Source organism: Tachyglossus aculeatus, chromosome 2, assembly GCF_015852505.1.
Source record: "Tachyglossus aculeatus isolate mTacAcu1 chromosome 2, mTacAcu1.pri, whole genome shotgun sequence".
NCBI classification, from domain to species: domain Eukaryota; kingdom Metazoa; phylum Chordata; class Mammalia; order Monotremata; family Tachyglossidae; genus Tachyglossus; species Tachyglossus aculeatus.
This window is the reverse complement of record NC_052067.1, coordinates 154,328,434-154,355,546: the sequence shown is the minus strand read 5'-3', so window position 1 is coordinate 154,355,546 and position 27,113 is coordinate 154,328,434. Positions and strand designations below refer to the sequence as shown.

The 27,113-nt window shown below is 42.0% G+C and overlaps 1 protein-coding gene across 3 annotated transcripts in view; it reads left to right on the top strand.

Moving 5' to 3' along the window:
- Positions 1–27,113, top strand: part of NELL2 (neural EGFL like 2) — a 445,624-nt gene that overhangs the window by 187,344 nt on the left and 231,167 nt on the right. For all 3 annotated transcript variants that reach the window (XM_038740515.1, XM_038740525.1, XM_038740506.1), the window contains exons 10-11: positions 2,052–2,143; positions 9,809–9,908. In XM_038740515.1, coding sequence (XP_038596443.1) covers positions 2,052–2,143; positions 9,809–9,908 — 192 coding nt within the window. The remainder of the gene's footprint in view (positions 1–2,051; positions 2,144–9,808; positions 9,909–27,113) is intronic.

Sequence of the window (27,113 nt, the reverse complement as noted above, 5' to 3'; positions counted from 1 at the left end):
ACCTTTGTCCGGTCCACGCAGGCAGCACACGGGAATTATTTTGGGGAAAACAGGGGTGAGAATGCCAGAACCATGGTGCTAGTTTATAACCCACAGAGTTGGGCTATCGCTCTGGCTGGGAAGTGGCCCAGAGCTACAGCCTTGAAGGCTTTCATTTATTCACTCAATCATATTTATTGAGGGCTCACTATGTACAGAGCAATGTATTAAGCACTTGGGAGTGTACAATACAATGACAAACTGACACGTTCCTTGCCCACAATGAGCTTACAGTCTAGAGGTGGGGAGACAGACATTAATATAAAAAAATACAAATATGTACATAAATTCCATGCAACTGGTGGGGGAAAAGCGAAGGACGACCCAGAAGGGAGTGGAAGAAGAGGAAAGGGGGGTTTAATCAGGGAAGGCCTCTTGGAAAAGTGCTTAAGTGCTTCAAGAGAAGCGTGGCTTGGTGGAAAGAGCACAGGCTTGAGAGTCAGAGGACATGGGTTCTAATCCCAGCTCCACCACATGTCTCTATGTGTTGCCAACTTGTACTTCCCAATCGCTTAGTACAGTGCTCTGCACACAGTAAGCGCTCAATAAATATGATTGATTGATTGATTGATGTCTGCTATGTGACCTTGGGCAAGTAACTTAACTTCTCTGGGCCTCAGTTATCTCATGCTTAAAATGGGGATTAAAAGTGTGACTCCCACGTGGGACATCCTGATTACCCTGTATCTACCTCAGCACTTAGAACAGTGCTTGGCACATAGTAAGCTCTTAACAAATACCATAATTATTAGTATCATTGTTATTATTATTAGAAGTGCCTTCAATACGGCTTTGAAGGAGGGGAGAGTAATTGTCTGTTGGATTCTAAAAGGGAGGGAGTACCAGGCCAGTGGCAGGATGTGGGCAAGGGGTTGGCAGCAAGCTAAATGAGATAGAGATCCAGTAAAAAGGTAGCACTAGAGGAGCAAAGTGTGTATGCTGGGTTGTAGTAGGGGAATAGTAAGGTGAGGTAAGAGGGAACAAGGTGATTGAGTGCTTTAAAGCCAATGGTGAGGAGTACATATTTGATGCAGAGGTGGATGGGCAACCACTGGAGTTTTCTGAGGAGTGGAGAAACATGTCCTGAATGTTTTTGTAGATAAATGCTCTGGGCAACAGACTGAAGTATGGCCTGGATTGGGGAGAGACAGGAGGCTGGGAGGCCAGTAAGTAGGCTGATGCAATAATCCAGATGGGATATCAGTTTAGATGGAGAGGAAAAGGTGGATTTTAGTGATGGTGTGAAGGTGGGTCTGACAGGATTTGGTGATGGATTGATTATGTGGGTTGAATGAGAGACAGGAATCAAGGATAACACCAAGGTTATGGGCTTGTGAGACAGGAAGGAGGATGGTGCCATCTACAATGATGGGAAAGTCAGGGGGAGGACAGGGTTTGAGTGGCAAGATAAGGAGTTCTGTTTTGGACATGTTAAGCTTGAAGACTGTGAGCCCGTCATGGGCAGGGACTGTCTCCATTTGTTGCTGAATAATACTTCCCAAGTGCTTAGTACAATGTTCTGCACATGGTAAGGGCTCAATAAATACGATTGAATGAATGAATGAAACCAATGCTCTGACCTCTGGAACTCTGACCCCCGGATAGTTGTCCTGGGAGGAAGGAATAAATGGGCTACGTCTTCTAAATCAGAAAACGTGAAAAACTAACTCTCTGAGATTAGCAGGGGTCTGGGAGAGGAAGCCCGAAATCTGACAGCTTGAGAATGTAATATCGATAGCATCCTTCTCTCCCTCCTATTTGAGAGGGTTGTCGTCTCAGCTTCAACTCTGCTCCCCTACAGGATCCAAGACCAGGGCAGGGAAATTTGGGCCTATCTTGCCCAAAGAACTATGGAGGTGAAGTTTGTGACTCTGCCCCTGGACAACAATCCTATGGGCTATTTAGCCCCTATTGCCTCTTGGGTGTCGGTGCCTGTGTTTGAAATGTGCTGTAAAATTATCTGAATAGCTAATAAATGATTATTATTAACTGTTCATCTCTTTATTTCAAAGCTGTATGTCAATTCCAAGAAAGAACCTACTTTGAAGGAGAGAGAAAAGCTATATATTCAACCAGTGGAAATTGCGTTCTCTATGAGTGCCAGGTAAGAAGCTTATGATTCAAAGTTCATAATAATTTAAACACAGAATACTTTTTGTAAAGCACTCATTGATGCAACCTTATGACTTTAGCAGATATATTTGAACAGAAGCATAACATGGAAATTATCATTATTTTCATATATGTAGTTAGTGTCTTTGCTCACCTAACTGCTATTTGTGCCATTTTTCTTGAAAGCTTATAGTAAAATTAATAAAAGTGTATTTCATCCAACTATGTGTGGTGGGATTTTTCATCATTTTGAAAGCCAAACCACAGACATTTTGCTATGAACAGTTCTTGTGAACAGTTGAATGAAACGAGACTAAATCGACCATTAAATATCTCTGCTGCTCATTGTTTTGACAAAATAAAAAAGCCCTTACAGAAAAATGGCATCAAATTTTAATTTTTATTGTCTCTTTAATTATGATTTGAAAATAGCTTCAGGAATTAATGAAGAATGGTTCCTATTTTATTATGATTTTTAATTCACCTCTCTAGCTGGGCCTTTGTTGCTCTCTGTAGATTTTCTCACAAATTATTTAGCTGTATTGCCGGGAAATCTACATGTTATGGATAAAGGTTTTTTCTTCAAAATTTGTGAAACAAGCTTTGAAAATGTCAACCCACTCCCTAAGCTATATATATATTTGATATCCCCAAACTTTCAAAACCTAAGAATGTATTCTTTCTGAAGGATTCACATCTCTGCTCTTCCTCAACTTGCATTCTGATCTTTTCAAATACATTACCAAAGTTTTATGCCGTAATACATTTTTATTTATGCTATTTATTCAGAGTTCCTGTTCCCATATGATGCTTTCAAAAGTTTATTTCTTTCAGCAAATGCCATTCCTACTCAGCGAATGTAAATAGTGTACACTGTCAGATTATAAAACGTAACAATGTCTACTCTTTCAGTTTATCCTCACAAATCAGTTTCTCCATTCATCTACCAATAGATAATTGTGGTATTTGTTCCGTGCTTACTATGTGCCAAGCACCGATACAAGATAACGAGTTCAGACATAGACCCTGGCCAGTTCAGGGCTCACAGTGTAACTAGGAGGGAGAATAAGTATTTAATCCCATTTCACAGATGAGGACACTGAGGCACAGAGAAATTAAATGACTTGCCCCAGTTCACACAGCAGACTGATTGCAGAGTCAGGATTAGAACCCAGGTCTCCTGGACTCCCACGTCTGTGCCCATTCCACAAATCCATGTTGCTTTCCTCAACTGATAATCTTACTTCCTCTGATTATTTTAGTTCCCTTTTCAGGACTAACACTATTAGGTCCTTCCTAAGAATTAGCAGTCTAGTTGTGGATATAGTCTATAATCGATTGTCTAGGTTTGTATACAGTGGCAAAACGCCTATCTTCAGTTTTGTTTTCTATGCCCTCCTGATTATTTCTGGTTATTTTCGACCCTCCAATTGCCTCTGCACATGAGATTTAAAGGACTGTTGATGGGACCTCTTTCCTGAGCCATAGCGGATTGCTTGGAGCCCATCGTCCTGAAATTTTTGCCATGATATCTTGTGATGATGATGATTCATTCATTCATTCATTCAATTGTATTTATTGAGTGCTTACTGTGTGCAGAGCACTGTACTAAGTGCTTGTGAAGTACAAGTTGGCAACATATAGAGACGGTCCCTACCCAACAGCGGGCTCACAGTCTAGAAGAATGTTATTCTCCTGTTAATGTTAATGATCATCATCAATCGTATTTATTGAGCGCTTACTATGTGCAGAGCACTGTACTAAGTGCTTGGGAAGTACGATGGCATTAGTTCATTCATTCATTCAATTGTATTTATTGAGCACTTACTATCTGCAGAGCACTGTACTAAGCACTTGGGAAGTACAAATTGTCAACGTATAGAGACGGTCCCTACCCAATAATGGGCTCACAGTCTAGAAAAGTGTTATTAGTTAATAAAAGTGCTATTAGTTAAGTGCTTACTACATGCAAAACACTGTTCTATGCACTGGGGAGGATACAAGGTGATCAGGTTGTCCCACTGGGGCTCACAGTCTTAATCCCCATTTTACAGATGAGGTAACTGAGGCAAAGAGAAGTGAAGTGACTTGCCCAAAGTCACACAGCTGATGATTGGCGGAGCCGGGATTTGAACCCATGACCTCTGACCCCCAAGTCCATGCTCTTTCCACTGATCTTGCACCTGTTCATGAAGGTGCTCACATATCACTTTTTGGCCCTCACTCATCTTCATGAGGGCTTTTGCAGGTTATCTTCACCTTCCGGTCAATCTACCATCATTGCACTTTGCCAGATAATTCTGGAAAGAGCATGTGCCTGGGAGTCGGGACATGAGTTCTAATCCTAGCTCCACTACATGTGTGCTGTGTGACCTCGGACAAGTCACTTAACTTCTCTGTGCCTCAGTTCCCTCATCTGCAAAATGGGCATTAAAACTGTAAGCCCCCTGTGGGCAGGGACTGAGTCCAACCCAATTATCTTGTATCTACTCCAGCACTTAGAACAGTGCTTGGCACATAGTGCTTATCACAACAACTACCAAAATTATTATTATTATTATTAACAGTAAAATCAATAGGTATTAGCCCAATCCCTCGTACAGGCCTCCTCCTCCTCCTCCTCCTCCTCCTAATAATAATAATAACGATAATAATTGTGGTATTTGTTGAGCACTTACTCTGTGCCAAGCACTGTTCTAAGTGCTGGAGTAGATATAAGGTAATCAGGTTGTCCCACACGGGGCTCACAGCCTTAATCCCCATTTTACAGTTGAGGTTTACTGAGGCACAGAGAAGTTAAGTGACTTACCCAAAGTCACACAGCTGACAAGTGGCGGAGCCAGGATTAGAATCCATGACCTCAGACTCCCAAGCCCGTGCTCTTTCTACTAAGCCATACTGCTTCTCTATTACTACTACTATTATTATTACTACTACTAATAATAAAATTCTAGACTGTGAGCCCACTGTTGGGTAGGGACCGTCTCTATATGTTGCCAACTTGTACTTCCCAAGTGCTTAGCACAGTGCTCTGCACACAGTAAGTGCTCAATAAATACGATTGAATGAATGAATGAATGAATGACATTTGTTATGTATTTACTATGTGCTAAGTCCTGGGCTAAGTGCTGGAGTAGGTATAATATTCAGCCCGAGTCCCTTTCCTACAGGATGCTCATAGTTAAGGGGGAGAAGAGCAAATTACTAAATGCCAGATTATAGAGATAAGCAAACTGAGACTCAGCGTGCTCAAGTGACTTGCCCCAGGTCACCCAACAGGCTAGTTGCAAGAATGGGATTAGAACCCATGTCTTCCGCTCATCAATCAATCAATCAATCAATCAATCGTATTTATTGAGTGCTTACTGTGTGCAGAGCACTGTACTAAGCCCTTGGGAAGTACAAATTGGCAACATATAGAGACAGTCCCTACCCAACAGTGGGCTCACAGTCTAAAAGGGGGAGACAGAGAACAAAACCAAACATACTAACAAAATAAAATAAATAGAATAGATATGTACAAGTAAAATAAATAAATAAATAAATAGAGTAATAAATATGTACAAACATATATCCATATATACAGGTAAATGAGTCACCATTACCTTTCCTTCCAGCCAGTTTTTTCTCCATATCAGAACATCATCGTCATTCCTGTTATTATTCAGGAATGAGGTGACTCACGATAGTAAGAAAAGAAGGAGTTGGGTACTGAGCCCGCCGTTGGGTAGGGACCGTCTCTATATGTTGCCAACTTGTACTTCCCAAGTGCTTAGTACAGTGCTCTGCACACAGTAAGCGCTCAATAAATACAATTGAATAAATGAATGAATGAAAGTATCATGACCAGAAAACCTTAACTCATGAATAATAATAATAATAATTTACTATGTGCCTGCACTGTACTAAGCACTGGAGGAGAAAACAAGATAATTAGGTTGGACACAGCCCCTGTCCCACATAGGGTTCACTGTCTTAATCCCCATTTTCCAGATGAGGGAACTCAGGCACAGAGAAGTGAAGTGACTTGTCCAAGGTCACACAGCAGAGAAGTGTCAGAGCCAGGATTAGAACCCAGGTACCTCTGAGTCCCAGGCACGTGCTCTATCCACTAAGCCACATTTCTTCGCTAACATACTCAAATTACATGGGATGTCAGATACAAGCACTAAGACTAAGACGTCATGCAGAGGTGAAACTTTTTATGGAAGTTCTCTCAATTCTGCTTGAGTTTCCAGCATCTTTCCAGAGTTCCCTGACCCCTCCCAATTGTCCGGAACCATTGTGTTCATCCTCCCAGATGTCACATTTGAACTCAGAGCTCTGCAGCAGAAGTTGTAGCAGTAGGAAGGTTGCTGTTGGGAAGATTAAATCGATATCAAGGTCTCGTGCTGAATCTAATCTGGAAAAGTAACAGAGCAGCTGAAAAACAGATGGTTCCACATAAAACCAGAAGATCAGCTACTCTAGCAATAGCTCAATAAAAGATCATCTTGAAGTTTTCACAACTGGAAGATTGTCAAACCTTGGACTTTAAAGCCATTACCACATTTTGGAAGAGGATTTAATTATGGACTGTGAATATTAGCTTCTTCTCTTTGAATATGTATACATATACAGACAGACTGTAAGTATGTTTATAGGCTGGGAGAAAAAAAGAAAGAAGAGGCAAGGATAGAGAGTGACATATAGAGGAAGAGAAAGGTAAAGAGTGAGTATATCCGAAAGAAAGAGAGAGTTAAGTGCTTGTATCTGATCTGGACTCAAACTTTCAGTTATTCTCAGTTCTTGATTAATTTGTGTCGCCTGACTATGTTTCTATCTTCAAATTGCCCTGTTACTTTTCAGTGTTTTGGAGCAATTCGAATTTCAAAGATAAGACTCTGACACGCTGTCAAGCAAAAATGATTTGTGGAAAATCCCACTTTGAACCATTTTGAGGGAGTACCACAGCACTTTGAACAGTGCTTGACGCATAGTTAGCACTTAACAAATGTCATGTTAGAAGTGCTTCCATCCCAAACCCCAAACATAACGAGATAATCTGAGCAATCATTCTACAAGGATAACACCCTACTGCTACAAAATTAGTTTTATTTTTTGTGTTTCCCACTACAGTACATTGCACATAGGTAAAAATAACAATAATAATGATGGTATTTGTTAAGTGCTTACCATGTGCAAAGCACTGTTCTAAGCACTGGGGAGGTTAGAAGGTGATCAGATTGTCCCATGGGGGGCTCACAGTCTTCATCCCCATTTTACAGATGAGGTAACTGAATAACTGAATAGGTGTGGAATAAAATGTTAATAAACAGAAAAAAGTGATCTCAGAAAAGATCAATCAATCAATGATATTTATTGAATGCTTACTGTGTACTGAGCACAGGACTAAATGCTTGGGAGAGCACAATAAAGTTGATAGACACCCTGGAGATTACAATCAGGTTGATGAAAAATCTTAATAAAATTAATACATCTTAATAAATCTAAAGCATCTGAATAAATCATCCGGAATAAAAGCAATCTTGTAAGATTTTATTTCAAGAAACTTTAGGCTTGTGTAGTTGCTCTTCTAGATTGGAAGAGGATATGACTATGGAATTTATTGATTCATGGGTCCAGGGAGAGGCTATCATTTTATCACAGATGTTTGGGGGTACAGTTTTGGAAGGAATCACTGACTGAGGTTATTATGTTAGAGTCCTCCACCTCTACATTCAGTTTCCTCTGGGACACTTACTAAATCCCTGCCAACTGATTCACTGACTAATGTTTTAGTCAGTGCTAAATGCTTGAGAAGCAGCGTTGCTCAGTGGAAAGAGCACGGGCTTTGGAGTCAGAGGTCATGGGTTCGAATCCCGGCTCTGCCACGTCTGCTGTGTGACCTTGAGCAAGTCAATTAACTTCTCTGAGCCTCAGTTACCTCATCTGTAAAATGGGGATTAAGACTGTGAGCCCCACGTGGGACAACTTGATCACCTTGAATCCCCCCCAGCTCTTAGAACAGTGCTCTGCACATAGTAAGGGCTTAACAAATGCCATTATTATTATTATTATTAATGCTTTAGGTCCTGCTTCTATCCATTCAAGGAATCCCTTGCAATCCACCTCTTTTGCCATCTTTACTCTGTGCTTCTCCTTTCGTCTCCTGCCCCTCAGGACTCTCATGTCACCTCTACAAAACACTGGTGTAGTGCTAGGACAGTGCAATTATACCCTCCATGTGAGTTCAGTGAGAGGAGAGAGAAAAAAACTCTAACTTGGTGCTTAAAATGAGATCACCAGCCTTGGTAGTATTATCAGAGTAAAGCCTAGAATTCCTCTCCCATTCATTTCCTTCTTTGCCCTTCTTCCTCAGCAAACAACACCGCTAAAACAGCTAAGACAAAGTAATTTACTTAAGTGTTTCAGGTCAGATAATGAAATGTTTAGTATCCCTGCAAAAGCAGGGCCAGTAGGAAAGACTTTTGTAGAGAACCTGTGCCAGAAAAACAGAATAAAATGGAAACTCGGGTGCTTTGGGAATAATTTTCATCCACATATCTCTAAGAATCCTCTAGTTAATGTTCCTGGTTCCAGAGGGACTTGAGAGTGAATGTGTAGGTGGCTAATTCTTACTTCTATACTAGTTCTAGTATTGTTATTCGCTATTGTGTTGGATAATGTTGTATTGTGTTAAATTGGGTTTTGTGTTTCTCTTGTGGATCAATCAAATAATTCAGTACTTTTTCCTTTGTTGCTCATGTTTTAATTTATCAGTGGTATTTATTGAGGCCTTACTGTATGCAGAACACTGTACTAAGCACTTGGGAAAGTAAAGTATAACACAGTTGCTTGACGTGATTCCTGCTCATAAGGATCTCCTGCACATAATTTTTTCAGTTTTGCCATTAAAAGCACATATAATAATGATAACATTTATTAAGTGCTTACTATGTGCAAAGCACTGTTCTAAGCACTGGGGGAGATACAAGGTGATCAGGTTGTCCCACATGGGGCTCACAGTCTTAATCCCCATTTTCCAGATGAGGTAACTGAGGCACAGAGAAGTGAAGCGACTTGCCCAAAGTCACACAGCTGATAAGTGGCGGAATCAGGATTAGAACCCACAGCCTCCGACTTCCAAGGCGGAACTCTTTCCACTGAGCCACGCTTGCCATAAACCAAGAGTAAATGAGCAGCCTCTCTCCCTAATCCTACAGAACCCCACCAACCAAATACCCCCAGAATCTTATCTGACCATTTCAAATTCAGGAAGAAAGGTAATTATCTGCCAAGTCTTTGATATTTGTGAAAGATTAATTAAATTAGAGTCTCTACACCCTAAGCACCTTGTAGATAGGAAGCAAGTCTACCTGCTCTGTTTAATTGTACTCTCGGAAACTCTTAGTACAGTGCTTTGCACACAGTAACACAATAAATTACATTGATTGATTGATTCCAATGGACTTAAGGTGCCTCTGTCTCCATTTCGGAGCCTTGTCATTTTGGAGTTTAGTCTGCCATTGGTTTAGCGTGTGTGTACTTCCTTCGGCTTGGGATGCCACTTTACTTTTTATGATGGCCAAGTAGTCATGAACCTAGAATTCTCGAGTAAGTAGGTTAATATGAACAATAATGACAATAATAATGATTAAAACCCAATATTCAACAGGACCAAAAAATGGGTGTGATGCGATCAGGATGTCCAACCTTGAGCTGTCCGGAATCCCTTCAGATTTCCCTGTCTCACAGCTGTTGCAAAGTTTGTAAAGGTAAGATGTTAAAATCTATATGCATGTGTAATCTTCTTGAGGTTGGTGTTGGAGGATAATAATAATAATAATGATGATGGTATTTGTTAAGCGCTTACTATGTGCAAAGCACGGGGGATACAATCAATCAATCAATCAATCATATTTATTGAGCGCTTACTATGTGCAGAGCACTGTACTAAGCGCTTGAGAAGTACAAATTGGCATCACATAGAGACAGTCCCTGCCCAACAGTGGGCTCACAGTCTAAAAGGGGGAGACAGAGAACAGAACCAAACATACCAACAAAATAAAATAAGTAGGCTAGAAATGTACAAGTAAAATAAATAAATAAATAAATAAATAGAGTAATAAATATGTACAACCATATATACATATATACAGGTGCTGTGGGGAAGGGAAGGAGGTAAGATGGGGGGATGGAGAGGGGGACGAGGGGGACAGGAAAGAAGGGGCTCAGTCTGGGAAGGCCTCCTGGCCAGAGGTGTGATCGGGTTTTCCCACGTGGGGCTCACAGTCTTAATCCCCATTTTACAGATGAGGGAACTGAGGCACAGAGAAGTTCAGTGACTTGCCCGAAGTCACGCAACTGACAACTGTCAGAGTAGGGATTTGAACCCATGACCTCTGACTCCAAAGCCCATGATCTTTCCACTGAGCCTCGCTGCTTCTCTCAATATCAAAATGTAGAAAAGGATACATTTGTAATAACATTTCAGGTGAAAATCAAGAATCCCCCTTCTCCAAGGCAGATCCAAAGTGTTAGGAAATCTTGGATAGGTACTGTGAACAGCTCTTGGGAAGCATCTAGAATCCTAGTCCATGTCAATCGATCAATTGTGTTTAGTGAGTGATTACTAATGTGAAAAATTGGGGAATAGGTTAAGTGCTTACTATGTGCACTGAACTAAGCACAGGGTTTGATAAAAGATAATTGGGTCCCACATGGGTCTCGTTGGAGGGATAACAGGTATTGAATGCCCATTTTATAGATGAGGAAACCAAGGCACAGACAAATTAAGTGACTTGCCCGAGGTCATGAAGCAGACAAGTGGCAGAGCCGTGATTAGAACCCAGGGCCTCTGACTCCCAGCCCTGGGCTTTTTCCACTAGGCCCTGCTGCCCCTCTACTGTGTGCAGAGCACTGGACTGAGCTTAGGAGAATACAGTACATTAGAGTTTGTAAACACAATCCCTGGCCTCAAGAAGCTTACGATCTAGCAGTGATTTCAAAGGTTAGAAATTTACAGAAAAAAGAGGAAACTAAGACAAACTTCCAAGAACCCTGTTGACTTGGATGTGTTTCTCCCACAAAAACTACACATTGGTTGAAGAGATCAAAAGGAATACTCACGTATGTGGAGAGGTCGTTTTCCAGTAATGCGCAGAAGGCCTTTCAGCAAATATTCCCCCAAGCATAAGATGATGAGAGGAGCAAGAGAGACCTGCTTTTGAAACTCCCAACTCCAGAATACCTGGATAGGCAGGAAGCATGCAAAAATGCCTTCTGGAAATGCAGTCTTTGAGGCAGATTTTGCTATTTCCAGTGCCTGTGGTTTACTACTACACTACTACACTCCTGTCTATGTCACCCTTGCACTTGGATTTGCGCCTTTTATTCACCCCTCCGTCATCCCCGAAACACTTACGTACAGACCTGTGATTTATTTATTTATTTATTAAATCCCGCTTTAGATTGTAAGTTCATTGTGTGCAGGAAATGTAGCTACCATCACTATTATATAGAGAAGCAGCGTGGCTCAGTGGAAAGATACATATATCAGTGTAAAGATACATATATACATATATGTATATATGTACGCATTTATTACTCTATTTTATTTGTACATATTTATTCTATTTGTACATTGTTCATATGTACATATATACATATATGTATATATGTATATACATATATGTATATATGTTTGTACGTATTTATTACTCTATTTTATTTGTACATATTCTATTTATTTTATTTTGTTACTATGTCTTGTTTTGTTGTCTGTCTCCCGCTTCTGGACTGTGAGCCCGCTGTCGGGTAGGGACTGTCTCTATATGTTGCCAATTTGTACTTCCCAAGTGCTTAGTACAGCGCTCTGCACACAGTAAGCGCTCAATAAATACGATTGAATGAATGAATGAATGAATGAAAGAGCCCGGGTTTAGGAGTCAGAAGTCATGGGTTCTAATCCCGGCTCCACCACTTGTCAGCCGTGCGACCTTGGGCAAATCACTTGACTTCTCTGTGCCTCAGTTACTTCATTTGTAAAATGGGGATTAATAATAGTAATAATAAGAGCATTTGTTAAGCGCTTAGTATGTGCAAAGTACTGTTCTAAGCGCTGGGGAGGTTACAAGGTCATCAGCTTGTCCCACGTAGGGCTCACATTCTTAATCCCTATATTACAGAAGAGGTAACAGTTACAGAGAAGTTAAGTGACTTGCCCAAAGTCACACAGCTGACAATTGGCAGAGCCAGGATTCGAACCCTTGACCCCTGACTCCAAAGCCTGTGTTCTTTCCACTGAGCCACGCTGCTTCTCCATAAAACTTTATAATCTGTATAAGAGATTAAGACTGTGAGCCCCACGTGGAACAACCTGATAATCTTTTATCCTCCCCAGTGCTTTGAACATAGTAAGTGGTTAATAAATGCCATCATTATTATTATTATATTGCACTCTCTCAAGTGCTTAATACAACACTCTGTATGCAGTAAGTGCTCAATAAACACGATTGATTAATTGAATATGATTGATTGATTAAAAGGGACTTCTCCCCACTCCCCACCCTGTTTACCAATTGTCCACAACCAATAGGGTAATAAAGGTTACTAAAGGATATAATGCTCTCTAGGAGCAAGAGAGTTGGAGGCTCTGGAGACTTTGCTTAGCCAGGATGTCCATCATTTGGTTATGAGTGGTTATAAATTTATTTATTGATTGATTTATTTATTTTACTTGTACCTATCTATTCTATTTATTTTATTTTGTCAGTATGTTTGGTTTTGTTCTCTGTCTCCCCCTTCTAGACTGTGAGCCCACTGTTGGGTAGGGACTGTCTCTATATGTTGCCAACTTGTACTTCCCAAGCGCTTAGTACAGTGCTCTGCACACAGTAGGTGCTCAATAAATACGATTGATTGATGAGTGGCTCCCCTCTGTTTTAGCCTTGTTTGCTTTCACAGTTATCTCATGCACCAGGTATCTGTGAGTAACAGCCCAGCAGTAAACATTCCTCAGTTGTAATAGCCCAAGAAAACCCCTACTTGTGAATTTTCCTTCAGTCAAACAATCAATCAATCAGTGTTTGCTTGTTGAACTCCTACTGAGTGTGAAGCACTGATCTAAACACTTGGGAGACTACAATCAATGAGATTTATTGAAAATTGCCACTGTACTAAGCGCTTGGGAGAGTAAGAAACAACAGTTAGACATGTTCCCTAACCACAGCGAGCTTACAGTCTAGAGACAACCTTACAGTCTAGAACAACACACAGTTTTCATGTTTTTTTTACATCTTTCAGGCCATTAGGGCAATGCTTTTCAGCCAATTAATCATTATGTGCACCAGAGATTCCTCCAAGAGTTGATCTAGGTTCAATTTCCAAAGGTGCCCAATGTACACTTTAGGAGGCAAGTGGAAGAAACTGGTTTGAGTGGGGGGTGGAGGGGGGTGGGAAGGGTGGAGAGAGAAAGAGAGACAGAGAAAGAGAGAGAGTGGGATTTTACTGCAGTTGAGATCCTATCCATTCCATCAGATAATAATAATAATAATAATAATAATAATAATGATAATAATGATAATAATAATAACAATAATGGAATTTTTTAAGTGCTTACTATGTGCAAAGCACTGTTCTAAGCACTGGGGGGATACAAGGTGATCAGGTTGTCCCACGTGGGGCTCATTCTCTTAATGCCCATTTTTCAGATGAGGTAACTGAGGCTCAGAGAAATTAAGTGACTTGCCCAAGGTCACACAGCAGACATGTGGTCTGTGTAGAGAAGCAGCGTGGCTCAGTGGAAAAGAGCACGGGCTTTGGAGTCAGAGGTCATGGGTTTAAATCCCCGCTCCACACATTGTCAGCTGTGTGACTTTGGGCAAGTCACTTAACTTCTCTGGTCCTCAGTTCCCTCATCTGTAAAATGGGGATGAAGACTGTGAGCCTCCAATGGGACAACCTGATCACCTTGTAACCTCCCCAGCGTTTAGAACAGTGCTTTGCACATAGTAAGCACGTAATAAATGCCATTATTATTATTATTATTATTATTATTATTATTATTATTATTATTATTATGTGGTGGAGTGGGATTAGAACCCATGACCTATGACTCCCAAGCCTGTGCTCTTTCCACTGAGCCACTCTGCTTCAATGTTGCTGAAAAGAACTAAACAAGACTGATAATCCTTTCCATACAATGTACACTAGTTTTGTTTTTGTGCCATTTGCTACATTTATGATTATAGAGATTGAAACTGGAGGCCTCCCATTTCTCTCTTCACATCCTATGTTCAAGGTCTCTGCTCAAAGAGAGCTGTTCCTTTCTAATTCTCACACGCCCCCCCCCCGCCCCCCGCTTTACCTCCTTCCCTTCCCCACAGCACCTGTATATATGTTTATATGTTTGTACGTATTTATTACTCTATTTATTTATTTATTTTACTTGTACATATTTATTCTATTTATTTTATTTTGTTAATATGTTTGGTTTTGTTCTCTGTCTCCCCCTCCTAGACTGTGAGCCCACTGTTGGGTAGGGACCGTCTCTATATGTTGCCAACTTGTACTTCCCAAGCGCTTAGTACAGTGCTCTGCACACAGTAAGCGCTCAATAAATACGATTGAATGAATGAATGAATGAATGAACACACCACGCTGATTTGCCTTCCACAGTTTTTTTCCTCAGAGATCTCATATTTTTTGAAATCATGCTTCACTGCATGTTTGTTCTGCCCTCCCTGCTAATGTGTACATCCACTTTCCTACCTTGAACTAAGTCCAAGCAGTAGGCATTCTGGGATATTGGTTATTGGTTGGTTGCAATAATAATAATAAAAATAATAGTTGTGGTATTTGATAAGTGCTTAATATGAGTCTAACATTATATTAAGCACTGGGGTAGAAACAAGGCAATCAGCTTGGCCACACATTTTGTCCTACATGAGGCTCACAGGTAGAACAATTAGATAAGGAAAGACTGTGAGCCCACTGTTGGGTAGGGACTGTCTCTATATGTTGCCAATTTGTACTTCCCAAGCGCTTAGTACAGTGCTCTGCACGTCGTAAGCGCTCAATAAATACGATTGATGATAATGATAATGATAATAATAATAATAATAATAGCATTTATTAAGCGCTTACTATGTGCAAGGCACTGTCCTAAGCACTGGGGAGGTGACAAGGTGATCAGGTTGTCCCAAGGGGGCTCACAGTCTTAATCCCCATTTTACAGATGAGGTAACTGAGGCCCAGAGAAGTTAAATGACTTACCCAAAGTCACACAACTGACAAGTGGCAGAGCCGGGATTTGAACCCATGACCTCTGACTCCAATGTCCGTGCTCTTTCCATTGAACCACACTACAATGATAACTGTATTTGCGAAGCACTAACTATTCATTCAATCATATTTATTGAGCACTTACTGTGTGCAGAGCACTGTACTATGGGTCAGGCACTGTACTAAGCTCTTGGGTGGATACATGATAGTAAGGTTGGACACAGTCGCTGTCCCACATAGGGCTCCCAGTCATCATCATCATCATCAATCGTATTTATTGAGCACTTACTATGTGCAGAGCACTGTACTAAGCGCTTGGGAAGTACAAATTGGCAACATATAGAGACAGTCCCTACCCAACAGTGGGCTCACAGTCTCAATCCCCATTTTACAGATGAGGGATATGAGGCAGAGAGAAGCTAGGTGATTCGCCCAAGGTCAAACAGCAGATAAAAGGCAGAGCTGGCTTTAAAACCCAGACCCCCAAGCCCACACTATATCCACTAGGCTGTATTGCTTGTCTAGGTGACTTACCTAGGGTCACACAGCAGTAAAGTGGCCAAGCCTGTTTAGAATCCAGGCCCACTGACTCCCACGTCCCCTGGCTCCGTGGCCTGTGCTATTTCCATTCGACGACCCTGCTTTCAGACAGGCAGCGGTGGCATTCAGTGACACCCTGAGAATCTGAGCAGCCCTATTTAAGATTTCACCTCTCATCTCAATTGTGGTGCGACTTGATAAGGAGACCTAAACATTACCTGCATCACCCAGACAATCCTGTGGTGCAGTAACATAGAAAACCAGTGAATCAAAACTTAATGATTATTGCACCATGGAACATCTAGGTCCTATTTAATGATGATTACTACAGTCTTCATCATCATCATCATCAATCGTATTTATTGAGTGTTTACTGTGTGCAGAGCACTGTACTAAGCGTTTGGGAAGTACAAGTTGGCAACATATAGAGACAGTCCCTTCCCAACAGTGGGCTCACAGTCTAAAAGGGGGAGACAGAGAACAAAACCAAACATACTAACAAAATAAAATAAATAGAATAGATATGTGCAAGTAAAATAAATAAATAGAGTAACAAATATGTACAAACATATATACATATATACAGGTGCTGTGGGGAAGAGAAGGAGGTAAGATGGGGGGATGGAGAGGGGGACGAGGGGGAGAGGAAGGAAGGGGCTCAGTTTGGGAAGGCCTCCTGGAGTAGGTGAGCTCTCAGTAGGGCCTTCCCCACTGGAAGATGGCACTAGTTACTTGTTAAGTAGCACGAGACTAAGTTGGCATCATGACAATTAGTGAGGCTGACAGCCTGATGCAGTACAGCTCACAGAGAAAAGTCCTTGCTATACCTTCTTCTGGACAGGTCTTCCTCCTCCTGAGAAATATCACTGAGATGTTGGATTGGTCAGAAAGTTTCAGGAATTATTGGTGATATCCTTTGTCTTTGTTTTATTTTGACTGCAGAACCAGTAGCTTAAAGCTCTCTAGATGCAGTCATCTGATGAGCCTGTTTAGTGTGAGAGAGCATATTTTTTAGAACATCCTTAATCCCTTTTTTTAACAGTTTTTGTTAGCATTTACTACGGCTGTTCTAAGCACTGGGGTAGATTCAAGTAAATCAGGTTGGACCCAGTCCCTATCTAACACGTCGTGAAGCTTGATTTCAAAAAAAACTTGATATAGTAGAGGTCTCTGAGGCAAAACCTGTAGTAGTAGCAGTTTAAGGAGAAAACTTTAATCCCTATTTTACAGAAGAGATAATGGAGGCATAGAGAAGTTAAGTGACTTGCCCATGGTCACACAGGAGACAAGTGGCAGAGCCAGGATTAGAACCCAAGTCCACTGACTTCTAGACCTGTGGTTATCCATTAGGCCTTGCCGCTTCTCCATTTTGTGGTGAAAAATGTGTTCCTAATTAGAGCTGCTTAGGATCCAATAATGTCGCCATATGCCACTGCAGCCTCCTCAAAATTCAAATGATTAATCCTGAGCTTCCTCACCCGCATGGCATTTTTGTGTAGAGTAAGGCAGAGGGCATGCCACCATCAGCAGGACTATTATGCAAAGGGGTCAGAGCGAAAATTAATTAAGAATCTCCATAATGTTATTTGAGGCCTAGTTAAATTGCTCATTAAACCTTTACAATATGCGTGAACATAATAGAAAAATTAAATAAATGTGTAAGAGCCAACAAAGAACAAAATGCTGAACTGACAAGGAGGCAGTTCGCTCTAATTTAATGTATTAAAGTCACAAATAAGATCTTACCTCTTCTCGCATGGATGGGATTTCATTCATTCAATCATTTTTATTGGGCACGTATCACCGTGTGCAGAGCACTGTATGAAATGCTTGGGAGAGTACAAAATAACAATAAAAAGAGACATTCCCTGCCCACAACGAGCTTACAGTCTTGAGGGGGAGACAGTCTAGAAGGGGAGATTTGGATAAGAATGGGGAATGGAGGCTCTCTAAGATCCAGGGAAAGAAGTAGAATTACAGGTGGCTGATTGGAGTTCGAAGCAGAGTTGGTAATTGTCAGGGTTTGAGTAGGGGAATGGGAGCCTGTGGGAGAATGGACAGAGTGGGGGAAATTCAACAATGTAGGGGAGAGAATGAGGTTGGGAATCCCTAACGCTTAAAACTATTTGGGTCAGAGATATTTGGGGAAAGAGCAAGGTCTAGTAGAGTCTATTCCTCAGCCTTCCAGGAGTGGGGAGATGGTGATTCTGGGATCTCCAGATCCCGAATTCCCCCAATTCTGTTAGCCCCCCGACCGCTGTGACTTCTGCAACCCAGCTCTGCCCATCACTTCCAGCTCCTTCCGCTCCCCGGCCCCAGGTTATTCGAGCCATGTGGAGTGAGGGCCTGGAGTCTGGGTGAGCAAGCAGCAGGGACTAATGACTATGTGCTCTGCACATAGTAAGCGCTCAATAAATACGATTGATTGATTGGAATTTTGGGGCCCAGTACTTGGAGAGCAGAGAGGACTGAAGGGTTAGAGGATTCGCTGGGGAGTGTGGGGACAGAGCTAGGATAAACTACAAAGTCATTGGTGGTAAGAGAAGCAGCATGGCTCAGTGGAAAGAGCCCGGGCTTTGGAGTCAGAGGTCATGGGTTCAAATCCCAGTTCTGCCAATTGTCAGCTGTGTGACTTTGGGCAAGTCACTTCACTTCCCTGGGCCTCAGTTACCTCATCTATAAAATGGGGATTAAGACTGTGAGCCCCCCATGGGACAATCTGATCACCTTGTAACCTCCCCAGCACTTAGAAGAGTGCTTTGCACAGAGCAAGCGCTTAATAAATGCAATCATCATCAATAATAAAATGACAGTGGTATTCGTTAAGCACTTTCTATGTGACAGGCACTGTACTAAGCACTGGGGCAGGTACAAGCAAACTGAGTTGGGCACAGTTCCTGCCCATATGGGCTCACAGTCTCAGTCTCCATTTTACAGATAACTGAGGCACAGAGAAGTGAAGTGACTTTCCCAAAGTCACACAGCAGACAAATGGCAGAGCCAGGATTAGAACCCATGTCCTTCTTGCTCCCAGGCCCGTGCTCTATCCACTCCACCATGCTGCTTCTATTGCTACTACTGCTCCTCACACATGCTGCTACTACTACAACTACTACTAATAATTATAATTGTGGTATCTGTTAAGTGCTTACTGTGTGCTACCCACTGTACTAAACTCAGGGGTGGATTCAAGCAAATTGGGTTAGACATGGTCCCTGTCCCACATCGGACTCACAGTCTCAATCCCCATTTTCCAGATGAGGTAACTGAGGCCCAGAGAATTGAAGTGACTTGCCCGCGGTCACACAGCAGACAAGTGGCAGAGCTGAGATTAGAACCCTTGACCTTCTGACTCTCAGGACGGTGCTCTATCCATGACGCCATGCTGCTTCCCCATTAGTGGCTCCAGTAGTAGTAGAAGAGGTAGTAGTAATATTATTTGTTAAGGCTTATTGTGTTCAGAGCACGTACTAAGCAATGGGAAATAATACACAGCTGAGAATTAGACATGGTTTCTGTCCCCTCAGGGGGCTTCACAATTACAAGTGAAAAGGGCAAGAGATAACTGGTGACATATACCTAAGGAGGGGTGAAAAAAAGCACTAAGACAATATAAAGACAAAAATGCAGGGTATAATAATAATAATAATAATAATAATAATGGCATTTATTAAGCGCTTACTATGTGCAAAACACTGTTCCAAGCTCTGGGGAGGTTACACGGTGATCAGGTTGTCCCTCAGGAGCTCACAGTCAATCCCCATTTTACAGATGAGGTAACTGAGGCATAGAGAAGTGAAGTGACTTGCCCAAAGTCACACAGCTGACAATTGGCAGAGGTGGGATTTGAATCCGTGACCTCATACTCCAAAGCCCGGGCTCTTTCCACTGAGTCACAGTGCTTCTCTAGAAGGTCACTGTTATCTAGAGGAGTCGATTTCAGGCTCCTCAAGATTCAGAGTCCCTACTCACCACTACAGCCCCAGTAAGCAAGCAGCTGCAGCAGCAGAGATCTGATCTTCCCCAGGTTTTAATAATAATAATAATGATGGCATTTATTAAGTGCTTACTATGTGCAAAGCACTGCTCCAAGCACTGGGGAGGTTACAAGGTGGTCAGGTTGTCCCACAGAGGGCTCATAGTCTTCATCCCCATTTTGCAGATGAGGGAACTAAGGCCCAGAGAAGTTAAGTGACTTGCCCAAAGTCACACAGCTGACAGTTGGCAGAGTCGGGATTTGAACCCATGACCTCTGACTCAAAAGCCCGTACTCTTTTCCACTGAGCCACGCTGCTTCGCTAAGCAGCAGCGTTGCCAGGCTGTGGCTGCTTTTTCTCTCCTGCCAAGGTGGCGGAAAGCAGTTGCTTTGGTAATGAGAGAAGGTGCAGAATTGCAGGGAAGCAGCAGGACAGTGCAGTAGAGGAAATCTCAAAAACATATTTATCCTCACAATATCCCTTAGAGGTAGGAAAAGTAGATCAATCAACCAATCATCATGTTTATTGAGTGCTTAATGGGCTGTGCACTGTACTAGGTGGGTTGGAGATTATAATACAACAGGATTAATAGAGATGTTCCCTGCTTACAATGAGCTTGTAGACTAGAGGGGAAGCAGCGTGGCTCAGTGGAAAAAGCCCGGGCTTGGGAGTCAGCTGTCATGGGTTCTAATCCCGGCTCCACCGCTTGTCAGCTGTGTGACTTTGGGCAAGTCACTTAACTTCTCTGTGCCTTGGTTACCTCATCTGTAAAATGGGGATTAAGACTGTGAGCCCCGTGTGGGACAACCTGATCACCTTGTCTCTCCCCAGTGCTCAGCACAGTGCTTTGCACATAGTAAGCGCTTAACAAATGCCATCATTATTATTATACAGTAGGGTCTGTAAATTAATCCGTTTGGAAGTGCTAGAGGTTGTTGTGAGAACACAAGTGCAAAGGTTTTGTTTTTATGTTGCATTTGTTAAGCACTTACTAAATGGCAAGCACTGTACTTAGCACTGGGGTAGATACAAGCGAATCACAGAGGGTTCTGGGAACTGCAGTGGGGAACATGGCAGGCCTGGCAAGAGTCATGCAGACATCTGGTAGAGTCGTCTGGAGCGCAGTCGGTGATGCTGGAAGTCTTCGAGGCTTAAGGTGGTTACTGATGCTAAAGGCTCAGCAGGGCCACCAGCCTGTGGAGAAAAAGTCAGCAAATGGGTTTTTATTTTGGGGGAGATTTGATAAGTTCTTACTAAATGCCAGGCACTATAGTCATTGATTCATTTAATTGCATTTATTGAGCACTTACTGTGTGCAGAACACTGTACCAAGCAATTGGGAGAATACAACGATAATAATAATAATAATAATAATAATGGCATTTATTAAGCACTTGCTGTGTACACAGCACTGTTCTAAGTGCTGGGGAGGTTACAAGGTCATCAGGTTGTCCCACGGGGGGCTCACAGTCTTAATCCCCATTTTACAGATGAGGTAACTGAGGCCCAGAGAAGTTAAGTGGCTTGCCCAAAGTCACACAGCTGACAATTGGCGGAGCCAGGATTTGAACCCATGACCTCCGACTCCAAAGCCCATGCTCTTTCCACTGAGCCACGCTGCTCCTCAGAATACAACAATAAGCAGACCCATTCCCTACTCACAGTGAGCTTAGAGTCTAGAGCAGGGGAGACAGACATTAATATAAATAAATAGACAGATATTCATTCATTCATTCAATTGTATTTATTGAGTGCTTACTGTGTGCAGCGCACTGTACTAAGCGCTTGGGAAGTACAAGTTGGCAACATATAGAGACGGTCCCTACTCAACAACGGGCTCACAGTCTAGAAGATCAGTCAGACTAGAAACAGACCAGAGTTTAAGTACCCTTGAGAGCACCAAGATCACATAATCTGTAGTAATTCTTAAGGAATTCTTAAGGAAAAATTCTTAAGGAAATTCTTAAGGAAAAATGTCCAGGAGTTTAAACCTTCTCCCCTACATCTAAAGTCTACCACACTCGGCTATTACAATAGTAGCTATGAGAATGAAGTTGGCTTAAGCTCTATGTCCATAAGAGCTCTGGAGCTGGGAAGGGGGATGAATAAAAGGAGCAAGTCACGGTGACGCAGAAGGGAATATGGAGAAGAAGAAAGGGGAGCTTAGTCTGGGAAGGCCTCTTGGAACAACTGTGCCCTCAATAAGGTTTTAAAGGAGGGGAGAGTAATTGTATGTCAGATGTGATGATGATGATAATGATGATGGTATTTGTTAAGTGTTCACTATATGCCAAGCACTGTTCTAAGCACTGGGGTAGATACAAGGTCCCATGTGGGTCTCACAGACTTAATCCCCATTTTAAAGTTGGGGTAACCGATGCACAGAAAAGTTAAGTGACTTGCTCAAAGTCACACAGCTGATAAGTGGCAGAACCGGGATTAGAACCCACGACCTGTGACTCCCAAGCACGTGCTCTTTCCACTAAGCCACGTGAGTGGGGAGGGGGTTCCAGGCAGAGGCAGGACAAGGGTGAGGCATCAGCGGTGAAATAGACAAGACGGAGGCTTAGTGAGGTTAGCATTAGAGGAGTGAAGTGTGAGGTCTGGGTTGTAGTAGGAGAGTAGCGAGATGAGGTCGGAGGGAGCGAGGTGATTGAGTGCTTTGAGGCCAGTGGTGCGGAGTTTTTGTTTGATGCAGAGGTGGATGGTCAACCACTGGAGTTTTTTGAGGAAGGGAGGGGATGCGTGTCCTAAACTTTTTTTTTTTTTTAGAAAAATGATCTGGGCAGCAGAGTAAAGTATGGACTGGAGTGGGCAGAGTCAGGAGGCTGGACGGGCAAGAAGGGGGCTGATGCAGTAATCCAGCCGGGATAGGATGAGTGATGGTATTTCCCAGCTCTGCCACTTGTCAACTGTGTGACTTTGGGCAAATCTGGGCCTCAGTTCCTCATCTGTAAAATGGGGATTTAGCCTGTGAGCCCTATGTGGGGCAACCTGTTGACCTTGTATCCTCCCCAGCGCTTAGAACAGTGCTTTGCACATAGTTAGCGCTTAACAAATGCCATCATTATTATTACGTGGTAGCAGTTTGGATGGAGAGGATAGGGCAGGTTTTTATCGATGTCGTGAAGTTGGGACTGTACTTAATGCTGAGGTAGATACAAGATAATCATCATCATCATCATCATCAATCGTATTTATTGAGCGCTTACTATGTGCAGAGCACTGTGCTAAGCGCTTGGGAAGTACAAATCGGCAACATATAGAGACAGTCCCTACCCAACAGTGGGCTCACAGTCTGATGGACACAGTCCATGTCTCACATGTGGCTCACAGTCTTTAATCCTCACTTTACAGATGAGGTAACTGAGGCCCAGAGAAGTTAAGTGGCATGCCCAAGGTCCCATAGAGGAGAAGTGGCAGAGTAGGGATTGAGACCCACATCTTCGTGACTCCAGGGCCCTTTTCATTTTATTTTTTTTTTAATGGCATTTATTAAACGCTTCCTATGCACTTGCTGTATCCACTAGGGCATCCTGCTTCTTAGGAGCTGTTTGAAACACGAAGAACACCCGGGAGTCTGGAGGGCTGTGAGGCCAGAGACCTGGGGAAATGTAATTAGACAGGTGCAGGAAGAAGCAGGGCCTTTAAATATATGTCCAGCTCTCAAGTCGTCTGTCTTCCAGAGGCTGGGAATGCTTAGCTAAGGATATGAACGCTTCCTTTGGTTGGCTATTGTGCAAAGTGGATGTTGGCCAAAGGCCGGTTGACACACCCAGTTGTCACTCGGATAACTATATCTTATAGCCTTAGCAGGAGCAATAGAAAAGAAAAGGATTTATTTATGGTTAAATAAAATGAATAAATAAATAAATGGTGGTATTTGTTAAATGCTTACTATATGCCAGACACTGTACTAAGCACTGGGGAGGATACAAGCAAATTGAGTTGGACACAGCCCCTGTCCCATGAGCGACTCACAGTCTCAAACCCCATTTTCCAGATGAGGTAACAGAGGCCCAGAGAATCAATCAATCAATCAATCGTATTTATTGAGCGCTTACTATGTGCAGAGCACTGTACTAAGTGCTTGGGAAGTACAAATTGGCAACACATAGAGACAGTCCCTACCCAACAGTGGGCTCACAGTCTAAAAGGGGGAGACAGAGAACAGAACCAAACATACCAACAAAATAAAATAAATAGGATAGAAATGTACAAGTAAAATAAATAAATAAATAAATAGAGTAATAGATATGTACAACCATATATACATATATACAGGTGCTGTGGGGAAGGGAAGGAGGTAAGATGGGGGGGGATGGAGAGGGGGACGAGGGGGAGAGGAAGGAAGGGGCTCAGTCTGGGAAGGCCTCCTGGAGGAGGTGAGCTCTCAGCAGGGCCTTGAAGAGAAGCGAAGTGACCTGCCCAAGGGCACACAGCAGACAAGTGGTGGAGCTGGGATTAGAACTCATGACCTTCTGAACCTAAGCCCGTGCTCTATCCACTACGCCATTCCATTTAAACCTCCAGCCTGAAAAGTGAGAGTCCTATTTAACCTATGGGAACTTGGAAGTTCAAAAACAGAATAAGCGTGACCTCGAATACAGCCAAATCATTAAGCGCTCTAAGAATAATATGGAGAGTTGGGAGTGGAGGGTCAAGGAGAGCAGATAATCACTGCTTTCATTTCAACCTCCTTCCCCAGTCAATCTTTTGCCAGAGCAGAACCTTTAAAAAAAGAACGAAATTGAGACATTTGAGCCTTATTCTGTTTTATTTCCCTATCCTGCTCTCTGATTGAAGGTCTGGGAAGTGGGAAAATGGCCAAGTGTCAAATTAGCCAGAGGGAGTGGGAGAAGGTAAAGGTCAGACCGGTCATTCAAATGTACAATTAGCTGCTGAATTATTGAGAATTGACTATGGTGTAAAAATTTAAATATTTATTTAAGCTTTAAATAAGTCATGAAGGAGCAAAATATTATCACCGATACACGGTTTGCAAACAGTAAGCACTGAACAAATACTGTTGACTGATCTTTAGTATGAAGAATAATTATATTACTAGGAACAGAGTTATACCTAACACATACATACTCATTTCAAAAATTGGATATGTTTTACATGCATACAAATTATTATTATTCATAATAATAATAATGGTTATTTCTTAACCTCTTAAAATGTTTGAACACTGTACTAACCTCTGGGGTAGATGCATAATAAACAAGTCAGATTCAGTCATTTTCTCACAGTGGCTCACATTCAGTCTAAGTAGGAGATATTTAGTGGCCATTTTACAGAGAAGCAAATGATTTGCCCAAGGTCACACAACAGGAAAGCGATGGAGCCGTAATTAGAAACCATATTTTCTGGCTTTCAGGCCTTTGTTAATCCCACTCCCATTCGTTTCTGTATCACCCATGCACATGGTTTTGTACCCTTTATTCACCTCTCCCTCAGCCTCACAGCACTTATGTACATATCCGTAATTTATTTATTTTTATTAATTCCTATCTCCCCCTCTAATAATAATAATGATGGCATTTGCTAAGCGCTTACTATGTGCAAAGCACTGTTCTAAGCACTGGGGAGGATACAAGGTGATCAGGTTGTTCCGCATGGGGCTCACAGTCTTCATCCCCATTTTACAGATGAGGTAACCAAGGCACAGAGAAGTTAAGTGACTTGCCCAAAGTCACACAGCTGACAAGCGGTGGAGCCGGGATTAGAACCCATGACAGCTGACTCCCAAGCCCGGGCTCTTTCCACTAAGCCACACTGCTTCCCCTCTAGTCTACAAGCTCACTGTAAGCAGGGAACATCTCTATTAACCCTGTTGTATTATAATCTCCAACCCACCTAGTACAGTGCACAGCAAGTTAAGCACTCAATAAACATGATGATTGGTTGATTGATCTACTTTTCCTACCACTAAGGGATATTGTGAGGGTAAATATGTTTTTGAGAAAGGTCTTTGGAAAAATAAAAATATTACATAAATGCAGGTTGTCACAACTTTTTTCTCACAAATATCTTTTTTAATTTACTTTACTTGTACATATCTATTCTAATTATTTTATTTTGTTAGTGTGTTTGGTTTTGTTCTCTGTCTCCCCCTTTTAGACTGTGAGTCCACGGTTGGGTAGGGACTGTCTCTATATGTTGCCAACTTGTACTTCCCAAGCGCTTAGTACAGTGCTCTGCACACAGTAAGTGCTCAATAAATACGATTGATTGATTGGTTGATTCCTCCACACTGAATGGTATGATTAATGTATTCCAATAATGTTTTTATGCTAATTTCAGTTCTGTCTCAGTGATAGTAAATAAGAAAATAAATGCCACATCAGGTCAGACCAGTGGTCCATCCATCTCAGGATCCCATCTGTGACTGCGGGACTATAGGATGCTTGGTATAAGAGTGTGATGCTTGCCTTCCTTGACCTTCATCCTCATGACCAAGTATGCCCCACCTAACCCCTACATCTAATAATAATAATAATAATGGCATTTATTAAGCACTTACTATGTGCAAAGCTCTATTCTAAGCACTGGGGAGGTTACAAGGTGATCAGGTTGTCCCACGGGGGGCTCAATATTTACATCTGTAACTTTGTCACCCATTTGCTTGTCTGGAAACTACTTCTTTTAAGCATGATTGTTACTTCCCCCTCATCCTATTGCTGTGGGATGTGGTGGTCAATATTTTTTTTGTTTCACGTTCCCAACATTTACCAAGATTTTGTGGATTTGTCTACACTGTTTCTGAGCTTTAGCTTTTCAGTCTAGAGCATCAGAATCTTTTCCATCTGTCCTTGAGTGAATGCTGCTTAATCTTATCAGTCAATCAATGTTATTTACAGAGCGCTTACTATGTGCAGAGCACTGTACTAAGTGCTTGGGAGAGACCATCTCTGAACCTTCTCTAGTTCTATTAAGTCCTTCACAACTGCATGCAATATTTCAGGTGTTGAACCATTGGGTGTATAAAATGATAACTAACACCATTTGATTTGTTTTCCTTCCTGATAATGTTGCATTTTGTAGTTTGTTTTTTCTTCGCTGCCACCTGTTAGATCAGTGATTTGTGAGAACAGGTGACCTTGATAACAATCAATTAATCAATCAATCAGTGGTATTTATTGAGCATTAACTGTGTGCAGAACACTGTACTAA